At 41.8% G+C, this 26132-nt stretch overlaps 1 protein-coding gene across 1 annotated transcript; it reads left to right on the top strand.

Moving 5' to 3' along the window:
• The first annotated feature begins 40 nt into the window (after window positions 1-40).
• efhd2 (EF-hand domain family, member D2) lies at window positions 41-25748 on the top strand. The gene is made up of 4 exons (NM_001173903.1): window positions 41-566; window positions 22941-23088; window positions 23383-23517; window positions 23811-25748. Exons 1-4 carry the CDS (start codon window positions 271-273, stop codon window positions 23940-23942), a joined length of 711 nt encoding a protein of 236 aa, NP_001167374.1. The 5' UTR covers window positions 41-270; the 3' UTR covers window positions 23943-25748.
• The last annotated feature ends 384 nt before the right edge of the window (window positions 25749-26132 follow it).

Raw genomic sequence — 26132 nt, 5'->3', positions numbered from 1 at the left:
TCAGTGGAGATATTCACCCGATTGCGATATTCGTGCGCCTCGCTGACGCTGTACAATCGCACACTGTCCTTGCTTGCTGGAAGAGGATTCTGATATTTTCCAGGGTAATTAGCATTCCAGAATCATTCTGACTGTTTACACAGGAGTAAACACGCAGGAGATAGACGCATGCCTATGGACCGCAGATATTGCCGTGGTGTATGCGCTATCGGTGTCTCATCTGTTTTGTAGTTAACGTTAGATACAGCAGCGTTTGAAACACACATTAAAATGGCCACAGACGAGCTGTCGTCAAAGCTCAGCCGTCGGCTGCAGATAGAAGACGGTGCCGAGGAACCGGTGGCCGTTGATGAGGGTGGTCAGGGACATGAAAACGGAGCGGGTGAGGAGAAGGCAGCCACGGCGAACGCAGACTCTGAGTTGGGCGCTAAACTCATGCGGCGGGGGGAGTTGAACGACGGAGTGGGTGAACACCATCAGCCGAGCATGAAGGTCTTCAACCCCTACACTGAGTTCAAGGAATTCTCCAGGAAACAAATCAAAGATATGGAGAGAATGTTCAAACAGTGAGTTCATGTTGTCAAAATATCAGCATTACTTTTATTTTTCTTCATTTTACAACCTGCCCTAGAATTTCAAACCACTAACTCAGGGATGGGCTTCTCCAGTCCTTGGGGGGCAGAGTGGTGTCACACTCACACTCCCGAGGACTGAAGTTGCCCATCCCTGGACTAACTAGTTGGCTTTGGTTTAGTAGAATGTCAGAATTGCAGTGTCTCAAACTCAATTATTTTCCCCAATCAGGTATGAGGTGTTGATTGACACTTGTTGAGCAATGCACTGTTCAATGGGTAATTCCCCTTGAATGTCTTTATTTAATGTAATCAAATTTGATTGGGTCACAAAATGACCTCTATATTTAACAAACTCTAGAACAGCTCAAGCTATGATTCTCTGAACAAGTGTATGTGAGCAAGTGTTTCATGAATTCATAGAGCTGTGTTAGTGCTGCCCCACCCAGTCTCTCGCTTTCTCTCCACTCCAATGTGTGAGTGTTGTAGCATGACAACCTAAACCCATAGTATAGGATGTCATTCTTATAGTATCATTATTTTTCATGCTAACTAATTTAGTCTCAACTATCAGCATACTTTGGTTCATGCATATACTGAAACCTTTTTATCAGGCCAATGTACACCATAACTTTGTACATGATCATATACACGCCTTTTATGATACAAGGTTACGGATGCACTTATACTATACCTCTTATGTCACAGGGGTAAGTAAGGGATTGTCACAAAGCACTATGGAGCTGACAAACATACAGTCCTTCCCCTCTGCCCTGTTGCACTGGGTACTGTTGTGGCCGCGCCAATTATGTCCGACTAATTCCAATAGAAAACCACACAAATGTCCTACCGAGAGTTGAAAGCTGAAATGGGGAGGGCTGGCTAGGGGGATTTTGGTTAAAGCCATTCTGGGGTTGGTGCCCAAAGTCCCTTGTTCAGGCGAAGGTTCCCACTTCCCAGTGCCAACCCGATGATAGATTGTCCTTTACAAAGACAAGGGAGTCTGGGAGAGGGTTTGCTGTTGCACTGGTCAGGGGGAACTTTGGGAGAGGAACTGTCCCACACTACTTAGTTCTGCTTCCCCATGGCCACACCAACAACAGCCCCTTTGTTAAATGAGCAGCGACGAGTGAAGAACTCGTTCCAAGAATAGAACTTGGTCAAGAGATATGAGTGTCAGATCGGACTTGAAAAATCGGTCTCATCACTGAATGCTACCACTCTTGCCATTGACAAGATTACACAGGAATCTGTAGTAGGCCTATTGTGGTCAATACAGTGGACCGGACCATGGTGTAATTCCGTTCCTGTGGAATTGCCCAAGACTTTGTTTCACAGTTACATTTATGCCAAACATGGTTTGTTCAAAGTTTTTAACAAACCATGCAGAAGTCTACTTTGAACAAATATCACTGAAATTTTATTAAAACGCATTTACTTGAGGAACAGTGCAGAATCAAAGTTTGGTAACAGAATGACAGTAAAATGTCCCTCAGTTTGTGGCCACTTTTTCCCCCAAAACTCTTAAATATCTACTCGGAATTAAGGTTTAAAAAGATGTCTGCAGACAGAATGGGGTGTCGGCTATTATGACACCTTAACTAATGACGGCAACATAATAACATGGGTCCTTGATCTGTACTATACAGAAATGCATTATCTTCATGGTGATGTATCCTGAATAGGTACACAAAGGTCGAACAATGTAATATCCTCCTTTGCATGTTTGGGTATTATTCTACTATTATTCTAATGAGCTCTGCCCCCAAACAAGACCAAATTTGGTTGGTCCGGAATGGACCAAATCTGTACCAATCATAGACATCTGTTTCACAAGTTTGGGCGTCACAGTCCAGCCCAGTAGAGCACAGTAAAGAAACGTAGAGTATATTACTTTATACAGTACTATACTACTCTGAAATATACTTTACTTTTCCTTTATTGTACAGTACTCTACTGTACAAAAACACAAGCTAAATGGTAGGTCTTCCTTTTAATTGTTAATTCTGTGAACTTTTATAACCCTCCCTTATGAGGGAGAGAAATTGTCGATTTTTGGTAACAGAATGACAAGACACTAGGCAATATTTCTTAAACTTTTACAGAAGGCAAATCATTTCCCCCGAATTAAATGTTTATTAGTTGGCAGGGTCTAAATTCTAATGCCTTAAGACTTTTTCTGGTAGGTGTTATCAAGACCCCTCTTCCATGTTTTACCAGAAATCAAAGTTTTCCTTATTCCAAATATTTAGGATAAGAAATGGCTGAAACATGTTTATATGCCTTAATAAAACATAAAGTAGTGTTGGCTTTCATTTGACACCAGATTTGACATGATCCTATAAACTTCACATTGGTGCTCATGGGTCCTTTTTAATATGGAAATGCCCTCATGCATAGTTGCCATTGTGCTTACTGCTGACTCGGCTAAACAAATTCACAGGTCTGTCAGTGGCATTAAGTTTTCATTCAAAACATTAAAGTAACTGTGTGTGGGTGGTTAAGCAGTGCTTGACAAGATCTGTCAGCACTTAACAGTTACAATGGTGCTGGGCCAGCACCTATTTGTTTACATTTCAGACACCATTGAATTGGTCTGTAAATCAAAACTAAAGTCTAAGAGACTCTGATTTATTTACAGCTATTTGCAAATAATTGAGCCCATAGCATTGCTACTGTACCTTATGGCTTGACTGTATTTTAGAGAGCAGAAGGAAATTGTATTACAGGGGACACAGAATGGGAATCCATAGGATAGCATGGGGTACACGCGCACATTCTCACTCAGTCCTGGCATACTGCACTGACGTGTATATATAAAAAAGAGGTCACACTTACGACTTTGAAACTCGGTGTAGGCTACTCATTACGTACTCCATATTTTCAGTCCAATCAATGCAATGTCTACCTGATTCTTCTTATGTGCTCAATATGCGGTCACTGTCATTGGTTGCTGTATACAGTAGGTTATATTCACCCTCATATACGTTTTAAGCTTTGGCAACCCTATTTGGCTGCATTCCACTTCATTGTCCTTGACTTAAAATACTGATAAAACACTTGGATGAGGTACACTCGTACCTTTTTGATTTATAACTTAATAGGACTTTTTTGAAATATAAAGCTTTTAACACATCAACTCTGACTTCATTACACATGGTTACTTTTTGATAGTGCAGGAATTTACATTGTTGCCTCAAGCATGGTGATACCTGAACCAGAATGACATGGATGTCTTTGTTGCTTGGTACTTGTGATATAGTTAGGCCTATGTGGTATTGTAAGACCCTATTGAGATTGTTGATTTTGTCATCAGTCTCTATTTCCAAGCCTTCTCTTTTGGTAGCCAAACAGCTGACATTTCAGATAGAAATAGTCTGTTTTTCACTCCTTATTATGATCTGATTGACAGTACACCTTTGATGGGATAATGATAGTGTTAGGTATAGGAACATGTACAGTACCAGTCAAAAGTTTGGACACACCTACTCATTCCAGGGTTTTTATTTTTACTATTTTCTACATTGTAGAATAATAGTGAAGACATCAACTATGAAATAACACATATGTAATAACCAAAAGCGTGTTAAACAAATCAAAATATATTTTGGATTCTTCAAAGTAGCCACCATTTGCCTTGACAGCTTTGCACACACTTGCATTCTTTCAACCAGCTTCATGAGGTAGTCACCTGGAATGCATTTCAATTAACAGGTGTGTTGTGACAAGGTAGGGGTGGTATACAGAAGATGGCCCTATTTGGTAAAAGACCAAGTCCATGTTATGGCAAGAACAGCTCAAATAAGCAAAGAGAAATGACAGTACATTACTTTAAGACATGAAGGTCAGTCAATCCAGAAACATTTCAAGACCTTTGAAAGTTTCTTCACGTGCAGTTGCAAAAAAACATCAAGCGATATGACAACTGGCTTTCATGAGGACTGCCTCAGGAAAGAAAGACCCAGAGTTACCTCTGCTGCAGAGGATAAGTTTAATTAGTTACCAGCCCAAATAAATGTTTCACAGAGTTCCAAGTAACAGATACATCAACTGTTCAGAGGAGACTGCGTGAATCAGGCCTTCATGGTCTAATTGCTGCAACAAAACCACTACTAAAGGACACTAATAATAAGAAGAGACTTGCTTGGGCAAAGAAACACGAGCAATGGACATTAGACTGGTGGAAATCTGTCCATTGGTCTGAGTCCAAATTGAGATTTTTGTTTCCAACCGGCGTGTCTTTGTGAGATGCAGAGTAGGAGAACAGATAATCTCTACATGTGTGGTTTCAACGTGAAGCATGGAGAAGGAGGTGTGGGGGGTGCTTTGTTGGTGATTTATTTAGAATTCAAGGCACACTTAACCAGCATGGCTACCACAGCATTCTGCAGCTAAACGCCATCCCATCTGGTTTGGGCTTAGTCCCACTAGGAGAGTGATGGCGTGCTGCATCAGATGACCTGGCCTCCACAATTACATTTTAGTCATTTAGCAGACGCTCTTATCCAGAGCGACTGACAGTAGTGAATGCATACATTTCAGTCAAAAAATTCTGTACTGGTCCTCCGTGGGAATCAAACCCACAACCCTGGCGTTGCAAACACCATGCTCTACCAACTGAGCCACACCAGACCTCAACCCAGTTGAGATGGTTTGGGAGGAGTTGGACTGCAGAGTGAAGGAAAAGCAGCCAACAAGTGCTCAGCATATGTGGGAACACCTTCAAGACTTTTGGAAAAGCATTCTAGGTGAAGCTGGTTGAGAGAATGCCAAGCGCATGCAAAGCTGTCATCAAGGCAAAGGTTGGCTACTTTGACGAATCTCAAATATATATATATATTTTTTTTTGGTTACTACATGATTCCATATGTGTGTTATTTCATAGTTTTGATGTCTTCACTATTATACAATGTAGAAAATAGTAAAATTTAAAGAAACTTTGAATGAGTAGGCGTGTCCATACTTTTGACTAGTACTTTTATATGCAACTCACGGCTTCAATTGAGTTCCTGTTTTTCTATATGGCCTACAGCTCTGTGTGGCAGGTGATACATTTTTTTTTATAGCAGTTCTCCTTTCATGTCTGTCACGTAAAATGTCTCGGCAATTCCATGGTAACAGAATGATGCTGAGACTCAGATGCAAAGTTTGGTAACAGAATGACTGCACCAACAGCACAAACCGTCATTCTGTTACCAAACTTTGCATCTGCACTGTACTTCCAGTAAATGTGTTTTTGTAAATGTATCTGTGGAAAGTAGTCATTGTGCATAGAGGAGCATGGTTTAACTTTGCAATCAGTCTCAGCATCACTCTGTTAACGTGGAATTGCTATTCTGATGTCCCCAATTTCTTCCCGGTAAGGTGGAGTTGACACCTGCAATTATATTTCCTGTGCTTTTAAGTGTGACAACATAATTAGTATCATCCCGAAACACAATTAATATCCTTTGTTTTGAATCATATTCATTATTGATTCTCACTTGATGAATTTTTGATCACCAGTGAGTTAAAACATTAAATGTGATTAAAAAAAATTATCAATGAGCCTCTAGGCTTTTTCCTTAATTGTATTGTCAAGTAGGCAGTTTTTCACTGGCCTACAGTACCAGTTCATTATACAGGCACACATTGCATCGACCACAATGTTGCAAGGTATAGGCTTACATTTCCATTTAGTCTACTACTGTTGGGCTAGCCTATGTTGCACAAATTCAATCTTATTTCGCAGTGATAATTACTTTGCTACCGCCCAGCATCCAATCCATGTAATCGGCTACCAGTGATCAAAGTACAGCCAAACAGCACTGGACCTGCCTCAGAGACCTGGGGTCTGTTCAGATGGACATAACGTTAGCATACAGAATGTTCAGGTGGCAATGTATTGTGAAGAACATAAATTGTCTGAATAGTGAATTGTTTCAGCTCTGACGGTATTTTTTTATATGAAACGTTCAGAGTAATACACGTCCCTTAATACACCCCTGAGCTGCTGTTCTGTCCACATATCTGGTAGGGATTATGGAGGTGACGCTGGTCTGGTCGCTAGATTGATAGATGGTATTAAACCCCCTTCCCTGTCTAGCAGAGAGTAAGCAGATAACGATGGACAGGCAGGAAAAAATACTGGCTGGCAGACTGTCTGTTATACCCACATGTACTGAAACAGTGGGTGGTATGGGTAGATCTGTCAGAATGGTGTAGCAATATACATACACACATACATAGAAGGCATCGCTGAAAAGGGCACTGTGCGATGAGTCATGCCTTTGTGGCCTCAGCAATGAGTAACAGAAGTTTCTGTAGGCTGTAGCTCAATGTATTGTGCAAACCAAAAGATGAGGGTGTAGTTAGCTATCAAGCCTCTGTAACTTGATCTCAACTGGCTCACTGCTAGACCCTACAAGATTTGGACAAACCGAAGAGCTTTCTACTTTTTCACCTACAGGCCTTTTCCAGTGGGGAGCAATAGAACCCAAAGGCAACCTCCCAAGCCTGTCTACTTTTTAAAAGAAAATCAATTGACAATTGCTGTCAAAACAAATGCCTGAGGATGGAAGCTGCTAGCTTAATGATCCATTGCATTGGCATGGGATCACCATTTCATTTTGTGCCTCAGGACTCCATCACAAGCGTCAAGCTGGCGTTACCTTCTTGCTCATCTAATAGGGTCTCGTCCTGTACCCCCTGCTGTGGTCACATATGAGACAAGGGGAGCTTATTGTCTTTTCGGCGAGGGCCTGCTGGTTCTATTCCCCCGTAATGAAGTGGGGGGGGGGGATCACTCCTGGGGGGGTCCCTCCCAACTCCCCAGAGATTAGCTCAATACTGTTTTCAATGCTGTTTCATTATATTACCCCTTCACCAAATTGCTTCCCTACTCCATGTAGCTCATCTTCACTCACAGCCTACCTGAGGGGTATACTACGATCTAGATCTACTCAGGGTTTTCTAAGGCTAGCCAGCTTCAGTTCTCTTCACATTCCTGCTCAGGCTTCATCCGTTTCTACGATGGTGGATATTGCTTGTCCGTACTACCGCTAACTCTAGCAGGCCTGTAACTGCTCGTACATGTTGCACGTGTCTAGTCGAATGCTGAACGCTGACACAATTCTGAAAGTCAGTGCCACATTTTTATTTGTGCCTAAATCAAAATGATAAAAGTAATCTTACAAATTCACGAGGCTATGGTGTGAAATAGGCTTGTTGAAGTGCCATCTTTCTTGTGCAATGCACAAGCACCTTTTTCCCCCAGTCCTATCGATTTTAAAATAGTTGTATTAAGTTTTATTTTGCGTGAAGTTTCAAATTACTAAATGTGTAATGTAATAGGTATTGTAACATGACTGACAAACATTTAATTTAATAAAATATATAATCCGTCTTCCTCAAGTTAAGGGGCTGATCATGCAGTCTTTGCGATAGGGAGGGAATCTGATTTCATTGGTCCTCAACTCGCAGTTTAAACATTTCATTCAGGATAAATGGAGTTAGCCCTGAGTTAGAACTAACCTGCTCCGGCGATAGGCTAAAAGATTCGTTGCCATATAAGTTTACCTGGCTAAAAAGTGAGCCACTTTCATGGTACTGGTTATCCTGAGTTGAACTCTGCGTTGACCAAAGTTACCTTGCTAACTCCTCAAACCACATGTGTAGTATAGAGGGTTGTGTTCATTGGGATCCAAACTGACAAACGGGGAGGGACTACCAGGACTTTGTCGGTTCCATGCCATAATGAACACAACCCAGTTAGGGGGTTTGCTGGCAGGTTATTGGATTTAGGGTTAGGCTGCCAAGGTTCTCTGCCCTGAAGTGCCACAGCCAGACTTCCATTGATGTTAAGGAGTGCCGCGTTTGTCTGGCGAATGGGAGTTGAACTATATACCCTTTTTCAATCCGGAGGAGCAAAAAGTCTTATTTTTGAGTCTAGGGATATAGGCCTATTTATTTTCAGTACTTCTCCCTGACTGCTGTTTATTTTTATCCTGACTCTTGCTTTACTTTTTAACATGGTAGTTAGTTCATGGCAGCATTGCATATTTTCTTTTAGTGTATTAGTGGGAGGTCAGCTTCTATCACATAAACTAATAGTGTAACCTGTCAACAGCAATGTAAACACAATGGAGAGGGTTTGGTGGTTAGCCATTCCTATACCCCCTCCGAGTGCCCTGCGAGATAGGAGCTGTGGGCATTGCACTTAGGATGCAACTAACTGTCCTGCCCTGAACATCACAATACCATCCCACAGGCCAACGTAATTTACGCTTTCATAGCTCAGCACCATGCTAAAAATAACCACTCTGACATTATCTATCTGTAACCACGTTGGCCTGATCCAATCGGTGTGCTTAACAGCATCACAATTAGTCACCTGGTCATTAATCCCCTGACATCCGGGGGAGAGCCGGTAGTGGCGGTACCAGCGAGGAATGTGCCGTTCCCAGCGTATTACCCAAACACATTCTCCCTTGCCCTAAATGGATTGTCCCGTATCCGATTTCCAGCTGTGACATGGAACATCTGTCACCAAGGGAACCGGAGCCAGAAACCTCTTCCTCGTACTGCCTTTTGACATTCATGGTGGCGATTCTGTATGAAACTCTAGGCAGAGGTTGACTATAAGAACAGGTGACGCGTCAGGTTCCCAACTCTAATCCCATCATTAACCTTTTATGAAGTGGATGCCAAACTCACCCGGGACCAGTGCAGTGCTTATATCACGCACACTGGCTAAAACGCACCGTAGTGATGCTCGTGAGTCCGTGTTATGAAGGCAGCCCTATTATCGGTGTAGGAATGCCTTAATATTTTCACTTGGCTAATGATCAACCTCCCTCCACATTTTGTTTTTATCTTGGCTACTAAATCAAAGCGTGAAGTACGCCCATCTCACAGAGCATTTAAGTAACAGTGTCTAAACCATCTATTACCTGAGAGAACTGACCCTGGTCTTTTGAGAAATTATCCTATTTGGAGAGCTTGAGAGCTTTCGTTCTGTGTGCGTACTCTGGATCGATTTGAATCTCAAACCTATTATGCATTGACAGGAAATGGATGAAAGGCCCTAGTCAAAGACAAAAGAATAATGTAGCTAAATCAATATTGTATCGCCAGAGAAACTTAAGAGTAAAAGTTCATCTTGAGCGTGACTCTTCCTCTTGGGTTGAACTGTCATAAATCTACAATTAGCCACTTCATGCATGTTTGAAGATTATTTATTTTTTTAATCTTACAATTATTTGCTACTACAGTAGTTGTTTCATTATGACTGCACAAATGTGGTCCATAGAGAACCTCTCGTATTGTTTAGAAGGGGTTATCTGGAGTACTACAAGTCACTTGTCTCCACTCCAACAACAAAAACGCCACTTGCTCTACTTCCCAGTTTATCCAACTCAATTTCACCCGTCATGTCACACTAGAGGCTGACTAAGCACTCTCGTTTAACTCGATGCAGATGCTGCCGAAGAGTGGAGGCCAAAGCTAAACCGGCTCTCCAGTTTCCCATGACCCTGACCAAGCATACTATGACCGTCCCAGCTTGCATCTGGCCGGAAGTCCCACTGTCACTTGACACTTGAAAGTGGGTCTCTGCGATATAGCGAACACTGAAATGAAATCCCCAAACTTGATCACGTCCCTATTCCCTTGTTGAGTTCCCCTCTTTGTGGATCTTCTTAAAGGGCTGGCTAAGTGAAGGCAGTAGGGCGAAACCCCCACTTAGACTTGTCTTAGCTCGTCTTGTGCCGCAGCTACAGTAAATACATTGTGGATCATACAACGTCTTAATGCGCTTCATAATGTCATTGTGGAGGATGTGATGTCATGTGGAGCACTCAAGGCCTCAGAGTTGGCATTTTGATCTCCTGGCCCAGTTGCCTCAGCCTGAGGTCTCTGGATACTGTATGAGACTTTCTTGGCATCTGTTGGCACTGCCAATGATGTAATAAACCCTGTATTTCTGATGTTTTTTTTTTATTTTTATGAAAACCTTCTCAATGAGACCTACTAGCATGCATTGTAATCTGGGCTGCCTGTCATACGAACCAGTCAAGTGATGTCATTGACATGTTATCAAGATGGCGGCACAGTAGTCAGATTTTGTTATCAAAATCACCTTTTAAAAATCAAAAATCGATTCATCTTTAAATTTGGCAGAAGCGATTTGGCCTGGGTAGGGCCTGAACGTCGCGGGCTTGGACTTAAAATTAATTCCCGTACAGGGCTCGAACACGCATACATGCTTAGTCAATCAGACATGCTGTGTGCCGTCATAACTGGGCTTGTAGTGTGGCATAAGAGAGGCTTTTCCCCAAGCCTGCTCCGGTTAGCTGTTGTCTAGCAACATAACTGGGACTAAGCCCTAAGGACTCAAGAAGATTGGCAGAGAGAAGACCGAGGGAGGGAGTGGCCTGGAATGAAGTAGATCTCTGTAAACTGCTGGTTTAGGACTAGTGAAGCAGTTATGTAACAGTTATGTTTGACTTGCACAGTATGTTTCAGTTGAATGATTTTGTGTTCTAGTAACTCAATGTTGTAGTCCTTTACGGTCTAGCTAAGCTCCTCACTTGAAAGTGTAATCAACCCTTTAAACTAGGCCTGCGATGTATTTTGGTTTAGGTGTATCATGCATTCCAAGGTTTTGCATGAGCTTATAGTTGGTTTGCAACCATAGGTGTATATAACCCCAGACAAATGGGATATATATCGTCACTATATTGAAGTTCATATCATTGGAAGCGTAATTCATTCCTTTTATGGCATTCTGTTTTGCTACATGTGTGCATCTAATTGAGACTATATTTGGAGTATGTGGGTGAACTGGTTATTTCCAGAATAACACTGAGATAAGTTAGCCACAGGGAACATGGGTTTACTGTGACTGCAGTATTGATATCGTAAGCCAGTTTCAGATGGAAAATGCAAGATTGCTTTGACTTCGTTATGATTTATTTGCAGGCAAGTACATAGACTACTCACTTCAAGCTTTATTAATACAGCACATTTGACATGGAGTGCAACGCAATGTGCTTCACAGGGACAAAAGCTAATAAACAATGAAAATAAAAGCTGAAATATTTACTTCACAACAAACGTAAGATTAAAACGATGAAAGAATGACAAACTGAACGACTAAAAAGCACTCTAAGGTCCTAAAAGCATATCTGACATGTATTGGGGTGCACAATTGTGGATTTGATTTTAAAAACAAATAGAATAATCTTAAAAAGAATTCTAAAACAGGCAACCAGTGCAGAGACCTTAACTGGTATAATGTGTGCTCTCCATCTGGTCTTGGTCAGTACCCGTGCTGGAGCATTCTGTATGTTTTGCAGTTGACCAATGGCTTTCTTGGGTAGCAGACCAGACAGGAGAGCATTACAGTAGTCAAGCCTGCTTGTAATAAATACATGGATGAGTCTCTCTGTATCAGCCTGAGAGAGAAACCGCCGCACCTTGGCGACGTTCCTCAGGTGGTTAAAAAGCTGTTTTCGTCACATTCCTAATGTGTGACACTGTACATCCATATATTCACCTAATCAGACTGAATTTATAGGAAGGCGACAAAAGTTTTTGAAGGTAAACTTGTGACTGGATTGTTATGTAGCCCGGTAGTTGTTGTAAGCGGCTTGTATTATTTTGGCCAAGGTTTTGCAGAAGATTGGAGACGATTATGTTTTCATCATTGGCATTCGTCTTTGTCTGACCAGTTGATTTGCTGTGTTATGAAGGTTTTAATTAGAAAGCCCCTTATCTCACAACCTTACAAGCAACTAATCCCTCCTTTATTTTTTTGTATTTTTTTTGTCTGAAAAATTCTCCAGATTTGTTTTGTGCCAAGTTGCAAGCGTAAGTGCTACTGTACTTTTAATAGTAGGTTGTAGAACCAGTAGTACTTCTACTCCAGAATGTCCAACTTTATTTAGAATTTGAACAAGGCCCAGATTCAGATTTTCACCCATTTTTATATGGTCTTGAGTGCTCTCAAGATGGGAGACTACAAGATTACAATTTCATATCTGCTCAGTCTTCTTTTAAAATCTTTTTTTTGGCCTCTGCTCATTCTAACTTATTATTTTTTATTTTTTTTGTTCATTGTGATTGACTGGTATCTCTTTGGCTCTGTTCTCTCTTATGCGCCCGGGCCCACCTCTCCTAAGATGGTGTGCTGTGTTGATTACCGTGGGCTTTCTGTCCTACACAGCTCGCCCAGGGTTTAACACCCCATTCCAGCCCTGCCGCCGAGCAGGACCCCTATACCAGGTGAACACGGCTCATTAGAGCCCCAGACAGACACACACCTCACAATACCAGACATACCGCCACCTTACTCCATGCAAACACACACACCACTCCATCTACACTTAGATCTCTGACATGCCTTATCCAGGGGCGCCATGTAGCCTAGCGGTTAGAGCGTTGGGACAGTAAGCGAAAGGTTGCTCTTTCGAATCCCCGAGCCTGCCGTTCTGCCCTTGAGCACGGCAGTTAACCCCCACAACAACTGCTACCCGGAAAGCAACGCCTTGGACGTCAATTCATTAAGACTTTTTTTTTTTTTTTTAAGGCATCCCCCGTCACCTCTGATTCAGAGGGGTTGGGTTAAATGCGGAAGACATATTTTGGTTGACTGCATTGTTGTGCAACTTGCCCTAATTCATACTCGCCTTCACTGTGACTCATTTGGCCACTACTTCTCTACTTTCAGGAACAGGCATATTTCATGGATAGATGGTGGATGGAGGCATTTGTTATCTTTATTAGAAGGGAATGTCATAGGTGGCAGCAGCTGGAGTGTAGTCTCGAAACGTGATACTTGGCCTTCTTACTTATTGTAGCTGTACATGGCTTTATCATTTCCAGGAATAGGTTGTCCTATGGCATCCATGCGCTATTGTCTGGTGCAAGAAACATTATTGTAATTTGCCTATTTTTGCTCTGTCTAAACCAACACATGCAGTAAGAGTTGAAACAACACATTGTTAACATTCACCAAGGTCTGTGGATTTTCCTGGATTTACCCAAGAGATTACTGCTTCCCTGTTTGTCACAACTCATTGGAGTAGGGGTGTTAAGTATGTCAAACTCATGCAAAGCGTTTCGCTTTCACCTAGACTTACAGGCCTTTCACGGGTCAATGTGTAACACACGTACTGTAAATGACAGTTCAGTTCACCCTTATTTACTTCTCATTCTTCTCACATACCTTAATCATATGAACTCATCAGTGTTCACAGCCTCACATTTTTGGCGCAAAATTTCAACTCCAAGTCATTGGCGTGTAACTTTCTTTGGTTGAGTTGGAGACCGACATTCCTGTTTTTTTTATCTCATGTAAGCTGTACTGCAATTCGGGTTTCTGTGTTGTAAACTGCATTTTTTAAAAAGCTAACTATAAGAAGAGTGTAGGCTGAGATTTAGACTGGAGGCATCTACAGTATAGTACCTACTGTAGTAAACTTCTGTTAGTATTTTTTAGCTCTGAAAGGTAATGGTGGATGTGGACATTTTGTGAAGCCCTGGCGTTGACTAAACCTTTGAAATGTGTAAGTGCAGACGAGGGAGTCGGTCGTGCCCAAATATGGATATTCTTACCTCCTGCTTTGCCAGAAACGCCACTGCGATTTAAGGAAATTGGGTCTATTTGCACTTCCTCTTTTGCTGATGACAAGTCATGTCCAAAGTAGCTCATTCCTTCTGCAATGCTCAGACACGTCTTAAAGGCCATGGTCTGAGAGTCAACTGAAAGTTGATGCTCATTGCTTAAATCATCAGCATATGATACTTCAACCACCTCGTCATCATCATACCTTTTTCATGGCGTTTCCTCAGCTTGCATTGGCAAAAGTTCTAGTTGGAGCAATAAGTTTTCATTCAATGAATTTTGACTGATTCACTTGTCATGGAAGATAAATAACTTGGGCTACAGTTCAGAGGATAACTCCTGCTGACAAAAGGAAGTCCATTTCCCGTGGGGAGTTAGGGAAACTCCTAGTTTCACTGGGATTTTTTTATTTTTTTACCTTGAGCAAACTTTTCTCTCTCCTCATCCGTTGTTCAGCAAAGAAACTCTTAGAGCAAACTTACACCCAATTTAAAAATGGCTTTACTTTTTACTGTAGGAGTAATCTAAACCCATATCTGTCTACTATACTTTCATAGAATTAGCTAGATGCAGGTTTTACACAGGCTGGGCAAGCATGGACATGTATGGCACGCTAAGAATCTGAACATGTCTGTTCAGTTGAAGGGAAAGCAGTTCTGTTAAAAACCTGTAATGTTAGCCTATACAGTAATTTCTCGTGAGTACAGGCAATGGGTCTCTAGAGATGAGCGTAATAAGCGAGTGTTTAGCTTTCTCTGGGGCCACCCCTTAGGGGAGTAACAGAATATGCTGAAAGTTTCCTGTGCCATGAAGTTAGGCCCAATTTTGCCTTGCGTGGACGAAAGGGGGGAAATAAAGAGGGAGTATGATGTAACCGAGCGTAAAGGGCAACGATAAGGGATAGGAGAACGAGACAACAGTACCTTGAAGGATGCCAAAAGTGAACAAACGGGTATATCTTTTCGGTTTCCCCAATTATTTAGCCTACCCTGCAGTTTGTGATCCAATTATGTCCTAAAATGACCAGTGACATGTATGTTCGCTCAGCAGTATTATTTATAGGTGGACTGCGGACATCTTTGTTTACATTCCTAACTACATGGCACAACCAAGGCTAGTGTCCGGTGAGCTCAAAGTAATCCTTAGTAACTTTCAAAGCCCTACAATCAGGCCCAAAAACAGTACTAGCAACTCTAAAGTCCTTAGCTAAAACTTCTAATCCAAATGGACCTTCCCTTATGTATAGCAGTCATTACATCATACTGTACGGACAGAGCAATGATGATGCCCTTGGTCTTCACATCGGCTCAAATTAAATTTGACAGACTATGCTTCCCAGGGCTCTAGAAGTCAGCCCGTAGCTCAGACTGTGGCGGCCTACTCAATAAAGCACATAGCAATAAGGTCGTTATTCCACAGTTAATGAGTAGCCTTTGAATGAACCCCAATTTCCCCCCCCATAATGGGACATCTGGACAAGGGGAATCTACTGTATAGTGCTGTTCAAATACTCCCTTCATTCATTGCTATCCTCCTTGACCGGTGCAAGTCCTATTGTATAACTCCCACAACCCAGTCATTTTGAGCTGGATGCCAATTACAGTGCTGTGCAATGCTGCTACACATATCCTGACCTAGTAATAGATCATTTTCAGTTCATAATACAATCCTGCCTACGAGAGAGAGATGGTGTAAGTGCTTTTCTCAGAAGGACAGGCACAAATGTAAAAATGTTATGGTCTTGTTCTCTGAGAGAAAAATATCAGTCAAGCTGTTAGGGGCGGGGTGTCACAGGAAGTAAAAGAGATATCGGCCTCTTATCTATCTGCGTAGTCCCCAACTTCTTTCATCTCTGCCTGCAGTCACGACAGACTAGTTCCTCTTTTCCCTCCATCTGTCGCCTTGAGCAAAACTATTACGACAGAATGACACATTTCAACTTCCTCATCAATGTAAACTATGGCAGTAAACACCCCATTAACCAGCCTCACAGCTATTTTAATGGAACTTGTCATGGTACACACCGTGTTAATGAGAAGAGGAATGGAATCTAGGCCGGGGTAAGAGTTTGCATGCTGTGCACGTCCTGCCACTGACGTTGGTTGCTGAAATCACTTCCGTATTGTTCAAGACGTTTGCCACGAATGTTCAGCGCTGCAATGGAATGTGGGGTTAAAACGTTGGTTGGACCTTAACTTCAGGGCCCATTCACAAAGCGTCTAAGAGTAGGAGTGCTGATCAAGGATCAGACCCCAGCTAGGGCTGTTGTGGTGACCGTATTACCGTCACATTGGCGGTCATGAGTCATTAAAGGCAGTCAAATTCCACGTGACCGTTTAGTCACAGTAATTAGGCTTCTCCAAGCTCTGATGCTGCTAACGGTCATTAGTAGCCTACCGAACTTGCTAACTGCCTGGTACTCAGCACTCTATTGTCCCTCTAATCACTCTGACATCAATGCAAATCTAATCAAACGCTTCATGAGCTCATGTTGTGCAATATTTCTATAGGCTATGCAATTGCGCAAGAACAGAGTGATGGCCTCTATTAGAAAGAGGAGGATCCCATCAGCATTCTGTAGGCTCAGCCTACTATATTTATTTCTCAACTTTCCTAATATTAAGCACATTGCTTGTCTTTACAACAGGAGTATAGCCTTCCTGTCTGACATGAAAATGAACCATAGGAAAACCATCCTCCTTTTGCTATTTAAGTGCAGAGATTACATGTATTTTTTCCCCCTGCTCCTGTTTTGACAGGTGCTTAATAATGGTCCATTCTAAATCAAAACGAATTGCACACATTTTATTATTTAGTATATGTGAAAACAAGATTAAATTAAGAATAGTCTGATGGGTGACAATATTAGCCTATCACTTGTGAATGATGTATTATCACTTGTGAATGATGCCCAGCTTAAGGCAAGAAACAATGCCTTTTTATTTTTTTACTTTTTCAAATCAGTGGCACACCTCATGTAGCCTAGCCCATAGGCCTATATGTTTTGTTAAGGTTTGGCTCTTTAACTAATGTGGCCAAATAACTTCTTAAAATGAAGCACATTAATCCGCTTTACAACGGGTGTAGAGCCTAACTGGCAGTGCGTGAGTCAAGTTTGGGGAAGATCATTTTCACCATTTAAATATACTTTCTAATAAAATAATTGCATTTGTGGTCACTTTTGAGAATAGTGTTTTCCTGATGAAGCCTATTGCCGTGTGTGCATTGCTGGGCATTAAATTGTGAAGAAGTAAACTATCAAGATTTTAAGCTAATTGTTCTGATCTGATGCATCAGCCTCATTTGTGTAAAAAAAAAAATAATGTTGATGCTATTGGTTGTATTAATTTGGGATCTATCGCATCCCACAACTGTCCCAGACTGTTGAGAATATTTTATTTTCTCGCATAAAATAGGTCAACTTTTGTACTATGGGGGCTTTCCTGTGGCTCAGTTGGTAGAGCATGGTGTTTGCAACGCCAGCATGGTGTTTGCAACGCCAGGGTTGTGGGTTCGATTCCCACGGGGGGCCAGTACAAAAAAAAATGCATGAAATGTATGCAATCACTACTGTAAGTCGCTCTGGATAAGAGCGTCTGCTAAATGACTAAAATGTAAAAAATTAAAGTAGATTGACAGGCTAGTGCATTTGCTGTTCGTTAGGCCTACTAATCTTGTTGGCTGACGAGAAGTAAATGTAGACGTTTTCTTCCAAGATCTTCAATGTGCACCTTGAAATTGAATAAGGACGCGCGATGTTGAGTCCCCAACGTGTCGTTCTTCACTTGTAGCCACGGAGAAAGACCCGATCACGTGATGGAGAGCCGTGTGAGTTCGATGAGAGGTGCTTCGGAGCTGGCAGCATTTAGGGAGAAGGGCTGCAAAGGGCATGGATTTTTTTTAAATTATTATTTATTTTTTTTAAATTTGGGTGCATTATGGCCACACAAAGGAGATGCCGCTGGGAAATTTCTGGAATTATCAAGTGCTTCTCAAATTATGAATTCGAGACTGACGAAGTGTGTACAGCCTGCGCAAAATAACAAAGCAGAGCACATGCCTTTCAAGGGATTTTTTTTTTCAAGTCATTAGAATTGCATCATGCAGCCTTATATTTTATTTTTAATCGATTTAAAAAAAAATTGTTATTTATTTAACTAGGCAAGTCAGTTAAGAACATTCTCATTTTACAATGACGCCAAGCCTGGACGACGCTGGGCCAATTGTGCTCCGCCCTATGGGACTCCCAATCACGGCTGGATGTGATGCATCCTGGATATAGCCCAACGTTTGTAGAACTACGGTTGCAATAATAACTCTAAATGAAGCATATAGGAGGACCTATTTCTTTAACCGCTCAACACAGAATAGTGCATGTGCGCACTCCCTCATCGTTTGGAGAAACTATCTATTTTATTCAGCTTTGTTCAATTGTATTCTTCATACTATAATATAAAATGCCATGGAATTCTAAGCAAATCTTGTCTGCTAAATTAACTAATGTAGCCCACAGCCATATGGCATGGCCAGATCAGGACCTAAAGGACAACTCAGAGTATGCTATTCTGTTCTTCTGAAATATACTATTTTCTTCTTATGTTTCTTTAGACCGGTCTAAAATAAATAATGGATTTGTGAAGATCTAGGCTATATTACATGGATTTATTAGACTTTTTCAAATGTAGTTGTTCGAAAGGTCTGCATCAGTGGCTTGTAGGCTGTGTGGAAGCCAGGAGACGCCAAATTTGTTTGTTAATTATCGGTCAATTACCGTGAAACTGACAGTTATTTGCGTGACAATCACCGGCTGACAATTCCGTGACAACCCTAGCCCCGCCCACATTATTCATTATGAATTATAAGGCAAAATTGATCCTAGCTCAGCACTCCACTCAGAGACACATTGTGAATACGGGCCCAGGACTTCATTCCTGGCTGTGAACACTAGCAGAGATGGGGGTCTTTGCTGTAAAGCCACTCGTTCCACCACTTCACTTCACCGGATGTATGCCTCTGGAGGGACTCTAATTGGCTATCAATATTTGCTGACACGACTCGCATTGTAGTCTACACTACAGCCCAAGAATGATGGAAAAGGACTCTGATAGCCAGAGACATAAAATGCTATTCTGTCAATGACTGTCATGTGCAGTTAGTGGGTTGGCGCTAACGCTATAGAAAGAGCGAGGAGGAAGGAGAAAAGAAAGCGTGACTTGCTTGCAGGTGCCTCACCCCAGACTACTGCGGTCTTCAGTAAAAGGTGCCTGTTGCCATGGTGACGCCATCTCAGAGCGAGAGGGTAGAGAAGGTGGTTTCAGACAATGACTGAGGGGAAGTGGGAGGCCAATCCTTTAGCCAAAGTGCTTCCTCCTTCACTCTGCTTTCTTGCGCGCAAATGACCGACTGTTGGTGGTCGGCGCACGTCTCTGGAGCCAGAGGTGTGTGTATTATAGTGCTTTCAAGACAACTGGTTACTCTCGTCGGGGTGGGGGGGGGGGGGGGGGGAAATGAGGTTAAATCATGACGTCAATAATCTTTAGGTCGGAAAGTCGGAGCTCTACAAAGAGGCCCGAGTTGGATGACCATTAATCAATTTATTTCTAAAAAATTTTTCTTTCTTTAAAAAAATATATATTTTATTTTTATTTTTTTTGCTAGTCGGAGATTGTTTTCTTGAATGTACTTAAGTCGGAAGTAGGCGATTTCCCAGTTGTTTTGACCGCGACATTAATCCTGCTGTAGGACTCATTATATAGCCAGCACTAGCAGGTCAAACGAACGAGTCACTCAGGAAAAACAAATCATGAGTTTCCCCAGCAGTGTACACTGGCCCCCCTCTCTTGGGCCGGTGGGTCAGAGGGGCTGATAAACACACAGCTAGCTCCTGTCCAACTCCCTTTTTTTGTTTAGTCTGTGCTCTTTTGTCTCTTTCTGTGTGTCATCTAACAGGTGAAATCTAGTTAGAATGTACTTTTAGTTGGCAGCATGTCTCAAATGTTCATTTCCTCATTGTGCAATTGCACTTGTCTAGAACAACTCACAGCAGAGGCCAGCAGGGTATGATAAGAAAAGATTGCATAGCCTACAGACAAGGTAAAAGGTCAGGGAGTCGTAAAATGTAGCAGGTGCTCTTTCTGTTGCACAGAGGTTGATATGCTGTATAGGCTGGCTTATTTGTGGGGAAACTTTGGTATGACTTAAATATGTATGAGTAAGATTACCACCCCCACCCCTCCTTAGTCTAACCGCTTCCTGTAAAAGTGTGACTCAACATGGTTTAACTCACTGGACTTCAGACTGAAAGTGTGTGTGTGTATGGTGACTGTAAAGCTTACCGTATGCTTCCCAGTCGAAACAGTTCATGTACAGTACCAGTCAAAAGTTTGGACACCTACTCATTCAAGGGTTTTTCTTTTCTTTTTATTATTTTCTACATTGTAGAATAATAGTGACGACATTAAACTATGAAATAACACACATGGAATCATGTAGTAACCAAAAAAGTGTTGAACGAATCTAAATAATATGTGACATTTTTCCAAGTAGCCACCCATTTGTTAGTTCCCTTTTTCTGTTGAGCGATGATTTTTGGTTTCTTATTGGGAAACGTAAGTGACTTAGACTGAGTGGACAAGATGGCTGGGGGTCTGATTTCTCTCTTTATCCATCTCTCCCATTTGTTATCTCTCCCCCTCTCCTTTAAAGGCCTCTCCTCAGGTAGCCAGCAGATCTGACTCGCTTGCTTACAGCTGTACTAGGGTTGGAACGCATTCCTGTGTATATTCACACCAGTGTTGGGAGTAGTGAACTAGAAAGCATACACCCATTGACTTTTTCCACATTTTGTTGTTACAAAGTGAGATTCAAATTGATTTGTCATTTTTTGACAATGATCTACACAAAATACACGGTCAGTCGTTTTTTTTAATAAAAAACCAAATGTATTAATGGAAAATTGGGTTATCTTGATTAGATAAGTATTCCACAAATGTTAGTCACCTTTGGCAGCAATTTACAGCTGTCTTTTTGGGTAAGTCTCCTAAGAGCTCCTAGGCATACCTATAACATGATGCATCCACCACCATGCTTGAAAATGAAGTGGTACTCAGTGACGTGTTGGATTTTCCCCAAACGTAATGCTTTGTATTCAGGACAAAAAGTTAATTTCTTTGCCAAATTGTTTCCGTATTACTTTAGTGCCTTATTGCAAACAGGATACATGTTTTGGAATATTTTTATTCTGTACAGGCTTCCTTCCTTTCACTCTGCCATTTAGGTTAGTATTGCGGAGTAACTACAATGTTGTTGATCCATCCTCAGTTTTGTCATATCACAGCCATTAAACTCTAACAGATTTAAAATCACGATTGGCCTCATGGTGACATCCCTGAGTGGTTTCGTTCCTCTCCTGTAACTGAGTTTGGAAGGGTGCCTAAATATTTGTAGTGACTGGGTGTATTGATACACCATCTAAAGTGTAATTAAGAACTGCACCATGGTCCAAAGGATATTCAATGTCCTCTTTATTTTTTTGAGAAGATTGAACGACTGCTAGAAATGGCAGTCATTAAATCTTGTCGGTGTAGCAGTTAGGGTAATGGGACAATTCGGAGTACAACACATTTCTCATCCCTGTGTTGAGGTATGTTTTCTGAACCATATCTTGCCCCGGCTCCTCTGTGTTTACTATACAAAGGAATGCTGTCCGACCCTAGTGCAGCTGGAAGCAAGCAGGTCTGATCTGCTGGCTACTCCCCTGACACAGCTGACCACTGGCCGCTAACACAGAGTTGAAATAAGATTTTAACAATGTGGCCAAGATCTGCATATATGAGCCACTAGCCAGTAGATAATCATTTATTTTTTTGTTATGGATTAAGGATATTCAGTTAGGTCTTTCCCCCCTCAAAAAAAGATTTCCAAGTCAAATGCATTCTTTAAAGGAGCATTCTGCATTTGCTACATCCATTTTTGGACTTCAAAATTAATTAATGAAGAATTTTATAAATAAATACGTATTTTCAACTCTCTAACTCTAGTGTTTGTTTACAAACACTGTATAGCTTCAAAACATGGTTCAAACAATCATTTTGATATCATGGAGGGTCAGTCCTTGCATCCATAGCCATGTCTGAATTTGAAACGGGTTACACTTCTCCAGGCCCATCCCTAAGCTGTTTCACCAAAAGGTGGCGGGACTGACTGCTTCGTTGTTTGAACTGCAGACAACCCTTTTTAAGACAGTCTGCCTCCCAACAGATGCAACTCACCCAAGGCTGATTGTTATCATGTAGCTTGGCTAACACTGTTTGACAAATAGAAAACCTCAGAGGAACAGGGAAGAGGCTAGCACTGCTCAGGAGAATGAAGCAGTCAGATTGAGATGAAAGGCGCTCTATTTTTTTATTATGCTCTACCCCCCTCAAGTGGTCACCTGCAGCATGACGCTCAAACATGAATACCTATTTGAGTCCATTGACAGCAATTTGGAATCAACCACTCTTATTCCAGTGCATAATACTCAACATGTTAACGTGCTTCAATTAAGTGAAGTACTTAGAAATTCATAACGTATCATACGAATTGCCAAAATGAAAAGGAAAAAAGGCTGTAACATGCATGAAATGGATGACGTTGTGCACAATTTTTGGGGACCCGTTTTAGCTCGAGCGCTACTTTCAAAACTACTAGCTGAAATCATACATCCTTTAACACATTTAACCTACGCCAGGCTAACCGTCTTTCTCTCTGCATGTTTTCAGGTACGACGCGGGGAAGGATGGCTTTATAGACCTGATGGAGCTGAAGCTAATGATGGAGAAGCTGGGGGCACCACAGACCCACCTGGGCCTGAAGAACATGATCAAGGAGGTGGACGAGGACCTGGACAACAAGCTGAGCTTCAGAGAGGTGAGACGAGAATGAAACAGCATGGCACCAAGCACTCGCTCTTCCTATTATATATCTTATAACTTGTAACACTTGTACTTGTGTGGAAGATGAGTGAGTGGTGCAAGCTGTCAGGTTGTATGAAGTTCAGTGACGTTTTTTGTGATCATTTTGCTGCATGTATGCATGTTTTCTTTATTTTTTTTTTTATGCATACATTTGATTGTAATATTCATCAGTGATCACAAAAAGAGAACCTGTATGGATTCTGTTCTGACTCCAGTGACGGTCCTTTCTTCCTCTCCTTCTCCCCAGTTCCTCCTGATCTTCAGGAAGTCGGCAGCAGGGGAACTAGCAGAGGACAGCGGTCTCAGTGTTCTGGCTCGGCTATCAGAGATTGACGTGTCCACTGAGGGAGTGAAGGGAGCCAAGACCTTCTTTGAAGCCAAAGTGAGTTCAAGTTCTGATCCTCCGTGTCCGAGGTTGGTTGTGCACCGTCCTCAGCACAAGCATGAGAGAGAATCCCGTTCTCATGGCTCTTCTACACTGTTTCTCCCTCTACACTGATTCTCCCTCTATCTGCCCTTTCATTCACGTTGATCCTTTTCAATAAATAATCAAGAAAAATACAAACTTTATTGAACTGACTTGAGACGTTGGTTGGTTAGTGATGTTTGTAGGCCTATGAGATGAAGGGTAGGATAACAATGGAGCAGTGGTAATACATCTTCTCCCTTCGACAGGTGGCGGCCGTCAACGCGGGCAGCCAATTCGAGGCGGAGATCCGGCAGGAGCAGGAGGAGAAGAAGAAGCAGGCGGAGGAGAAGAAGCAGAGGCAAGCCGCCTTCAAGAACCTCCAGTCGGCCTTTAAATGACCACCTCTTCCTCAGCCCCTACTGTCCCACCTCCACTGTCCGTCTGTCTGTCCACTTTATCAGTGTCCCGGTGATTTTTCTGCCTCCATTTTGAAATCTGGTCATATGCAAGGCGCTGGTAGTCTGTCCAGGGTTAGTCCCTGAGAGCGGAGCAGTTCTATTCTGCTGATTCCCCATTGATTTGACCTGACAAGTAACAAAAGAACTACACATTCAGGGTAGTGCAGAGACCGTTTTACTCTTCTTGTCATGTTGGGTAGACAAATATTCCGTTGCTCCTCTAAGTCCGGCACTGATTTTAGGCCATAGCCATGCCAGAAAAGAAGATGCAATGGATTGGATACATGATGTGAATAGATCTGTGATGCAATGTCTCTCCTGTAGATTATACGGTTATGTGCCACTAGCGTAGGTCTGGATTTTAGCTCTGTGTTTTTCTGTAGTGACTGAGGGAACGTGAATAAAAATAGGAATGCATTTTTAGTGATGTGATGTTGTGAACAATTAGGATCGCATTTTAACAGAACGTTATTTACTTACCATTGATTCCAGTGAATCGGAATTGTGAACGTGTGTTCTGAAGAGGTCTTATCCAATCCATTGTGTTACTTGGTACCAGTGATTTTGAGCTACACATGTCATTTCCTGTAGGAAGTCTTCTCAAAGACACAAGTGTTTGTCCTATACTGTGAGAGAATCTGTGCACACTTATTTCCAGACCTTCAATCACATTCTAGAAGAGTAGATCGGGGGGGCAGGGGGGAGGCAAATGGTGGCGGAGAACCGTTCTTCCATGTACCTGGTCCTGGGGTACCCCTGTGTATGTTTGTTCATTCTTCTGTCTTAGCCTGGTTTTTGAGGACAATTGCCAGTTAGATTTCTTGCAAAACCAAACACATACAGGGCTGCTAGAGGACTTGGGGTTCTGTAACAATGGTCGACCACTCGCCCCTGCTTGGGTTTTACTGCATGAGCCTTGCTTGTGACTAGTCAGTATCCAACAATCCCATATTGTCAAAGCTTTGCTTATGGCTTGAAACTAAGTACATTTATGCTCTTGACATCAAATAAATGTTTGCTCAAAGCAACAAGCTGTCAACTAGACACAAACCCTTTGAGCACATGGCAATACTCTGAGGTGAAAATATGCTATCTGTAGTGATGTATACCTTCACCTTTGACCTATAGACTGAGGTTGCAATATAAAATGTGTGGCATTCTAATGCTCTGTAGCATAGCCATTTACTATCTATCATTTTGGAACATAGTTTGAGATATGCAATCAATTTGGCCTTTTCAAAGGGTTGACTTACAGAGCTTTGATATGCTTAAATTAAACCTTGTTTAATGCAAACGCAGCTGTAGCTTTATTAAACAGACTAAATTCTAATAATTTATTAATCGATTTATTGGACAGGGGTATAAAGTAGTCTGTTTGGTCATATCATTCATGTACCCTTCCAGGAAATGTAATGCATTTAACTCAACCTAGCTACTTTAAAAAGGACCAGAATGGGAGTTTAACATTAAAATGAGGGAAATGGTTGTAAGTTTTCAGCATAAGTTTGCGAGCTTCCAACGTAGTGTTATTAAAGGGTATCAACGGGTGATATCTGGCAGCACGTCACAGTACAACTGAGAGGTTCTATGTAAAGAATACAATATTTTTTCATGACAATATACATTTAAAAAAAAGTGCTTTTAGTTTTGTATGGTGAGGGGTTCTGTGAAATGTTCTGCATTATGTACACAAGCAGGTCTCCTGGTAAAAAAATAAATAAAAAGGTGTGTTCACTGGTTACTACACTTCCTGGTGATGGGCGATTGGCCAGTTGTAATTCTGTGAGTGATTTTAAGAAGAGGTTTATTTTCCGACGTGGAGACTAGTTTGTGAACAGTGATTCTGTGTCAAATGTCAATAGTGAAAACCTGTAGGTTTCTTCCAGTCCATTTGGACATGCAGGTTTGTCCATGCTCTGTGTCCTATTTTGTTCTGTGAAAACTAGACTACAGATGTGATTCCATGATGCATTCTCACACTACGTCACTCCTCATCTTCGGATGTACCTTCACCCTGTTCTGACGAGGTGAGAGTGGGGTATAATAAGTCTGGTCCCAGATCAGCATAAATTTGTTAACCTTCACAATAGGAGTTGGCTACTACACTTTAAACAGTTCTGGGACAGTGGC

The sequence above is a fragment of the Salmo salar genome, chromosome 15, assembly GCF_965601325.2.
Source record: "Salmo salar chromosome 15, fSalSal1, whole genome shotgun sequence".
NCBI classification, from domain to species: Eukaryota; Metazoa; Chordata; class Actinopteri; order Salmoniformes; family Salmonidae; genus Salmo; species Salmo salar.
Note: the sequence above shows the minus strand (reverse complement) of the source record. Positions and strands in the feature narration are given on the sequence as shown.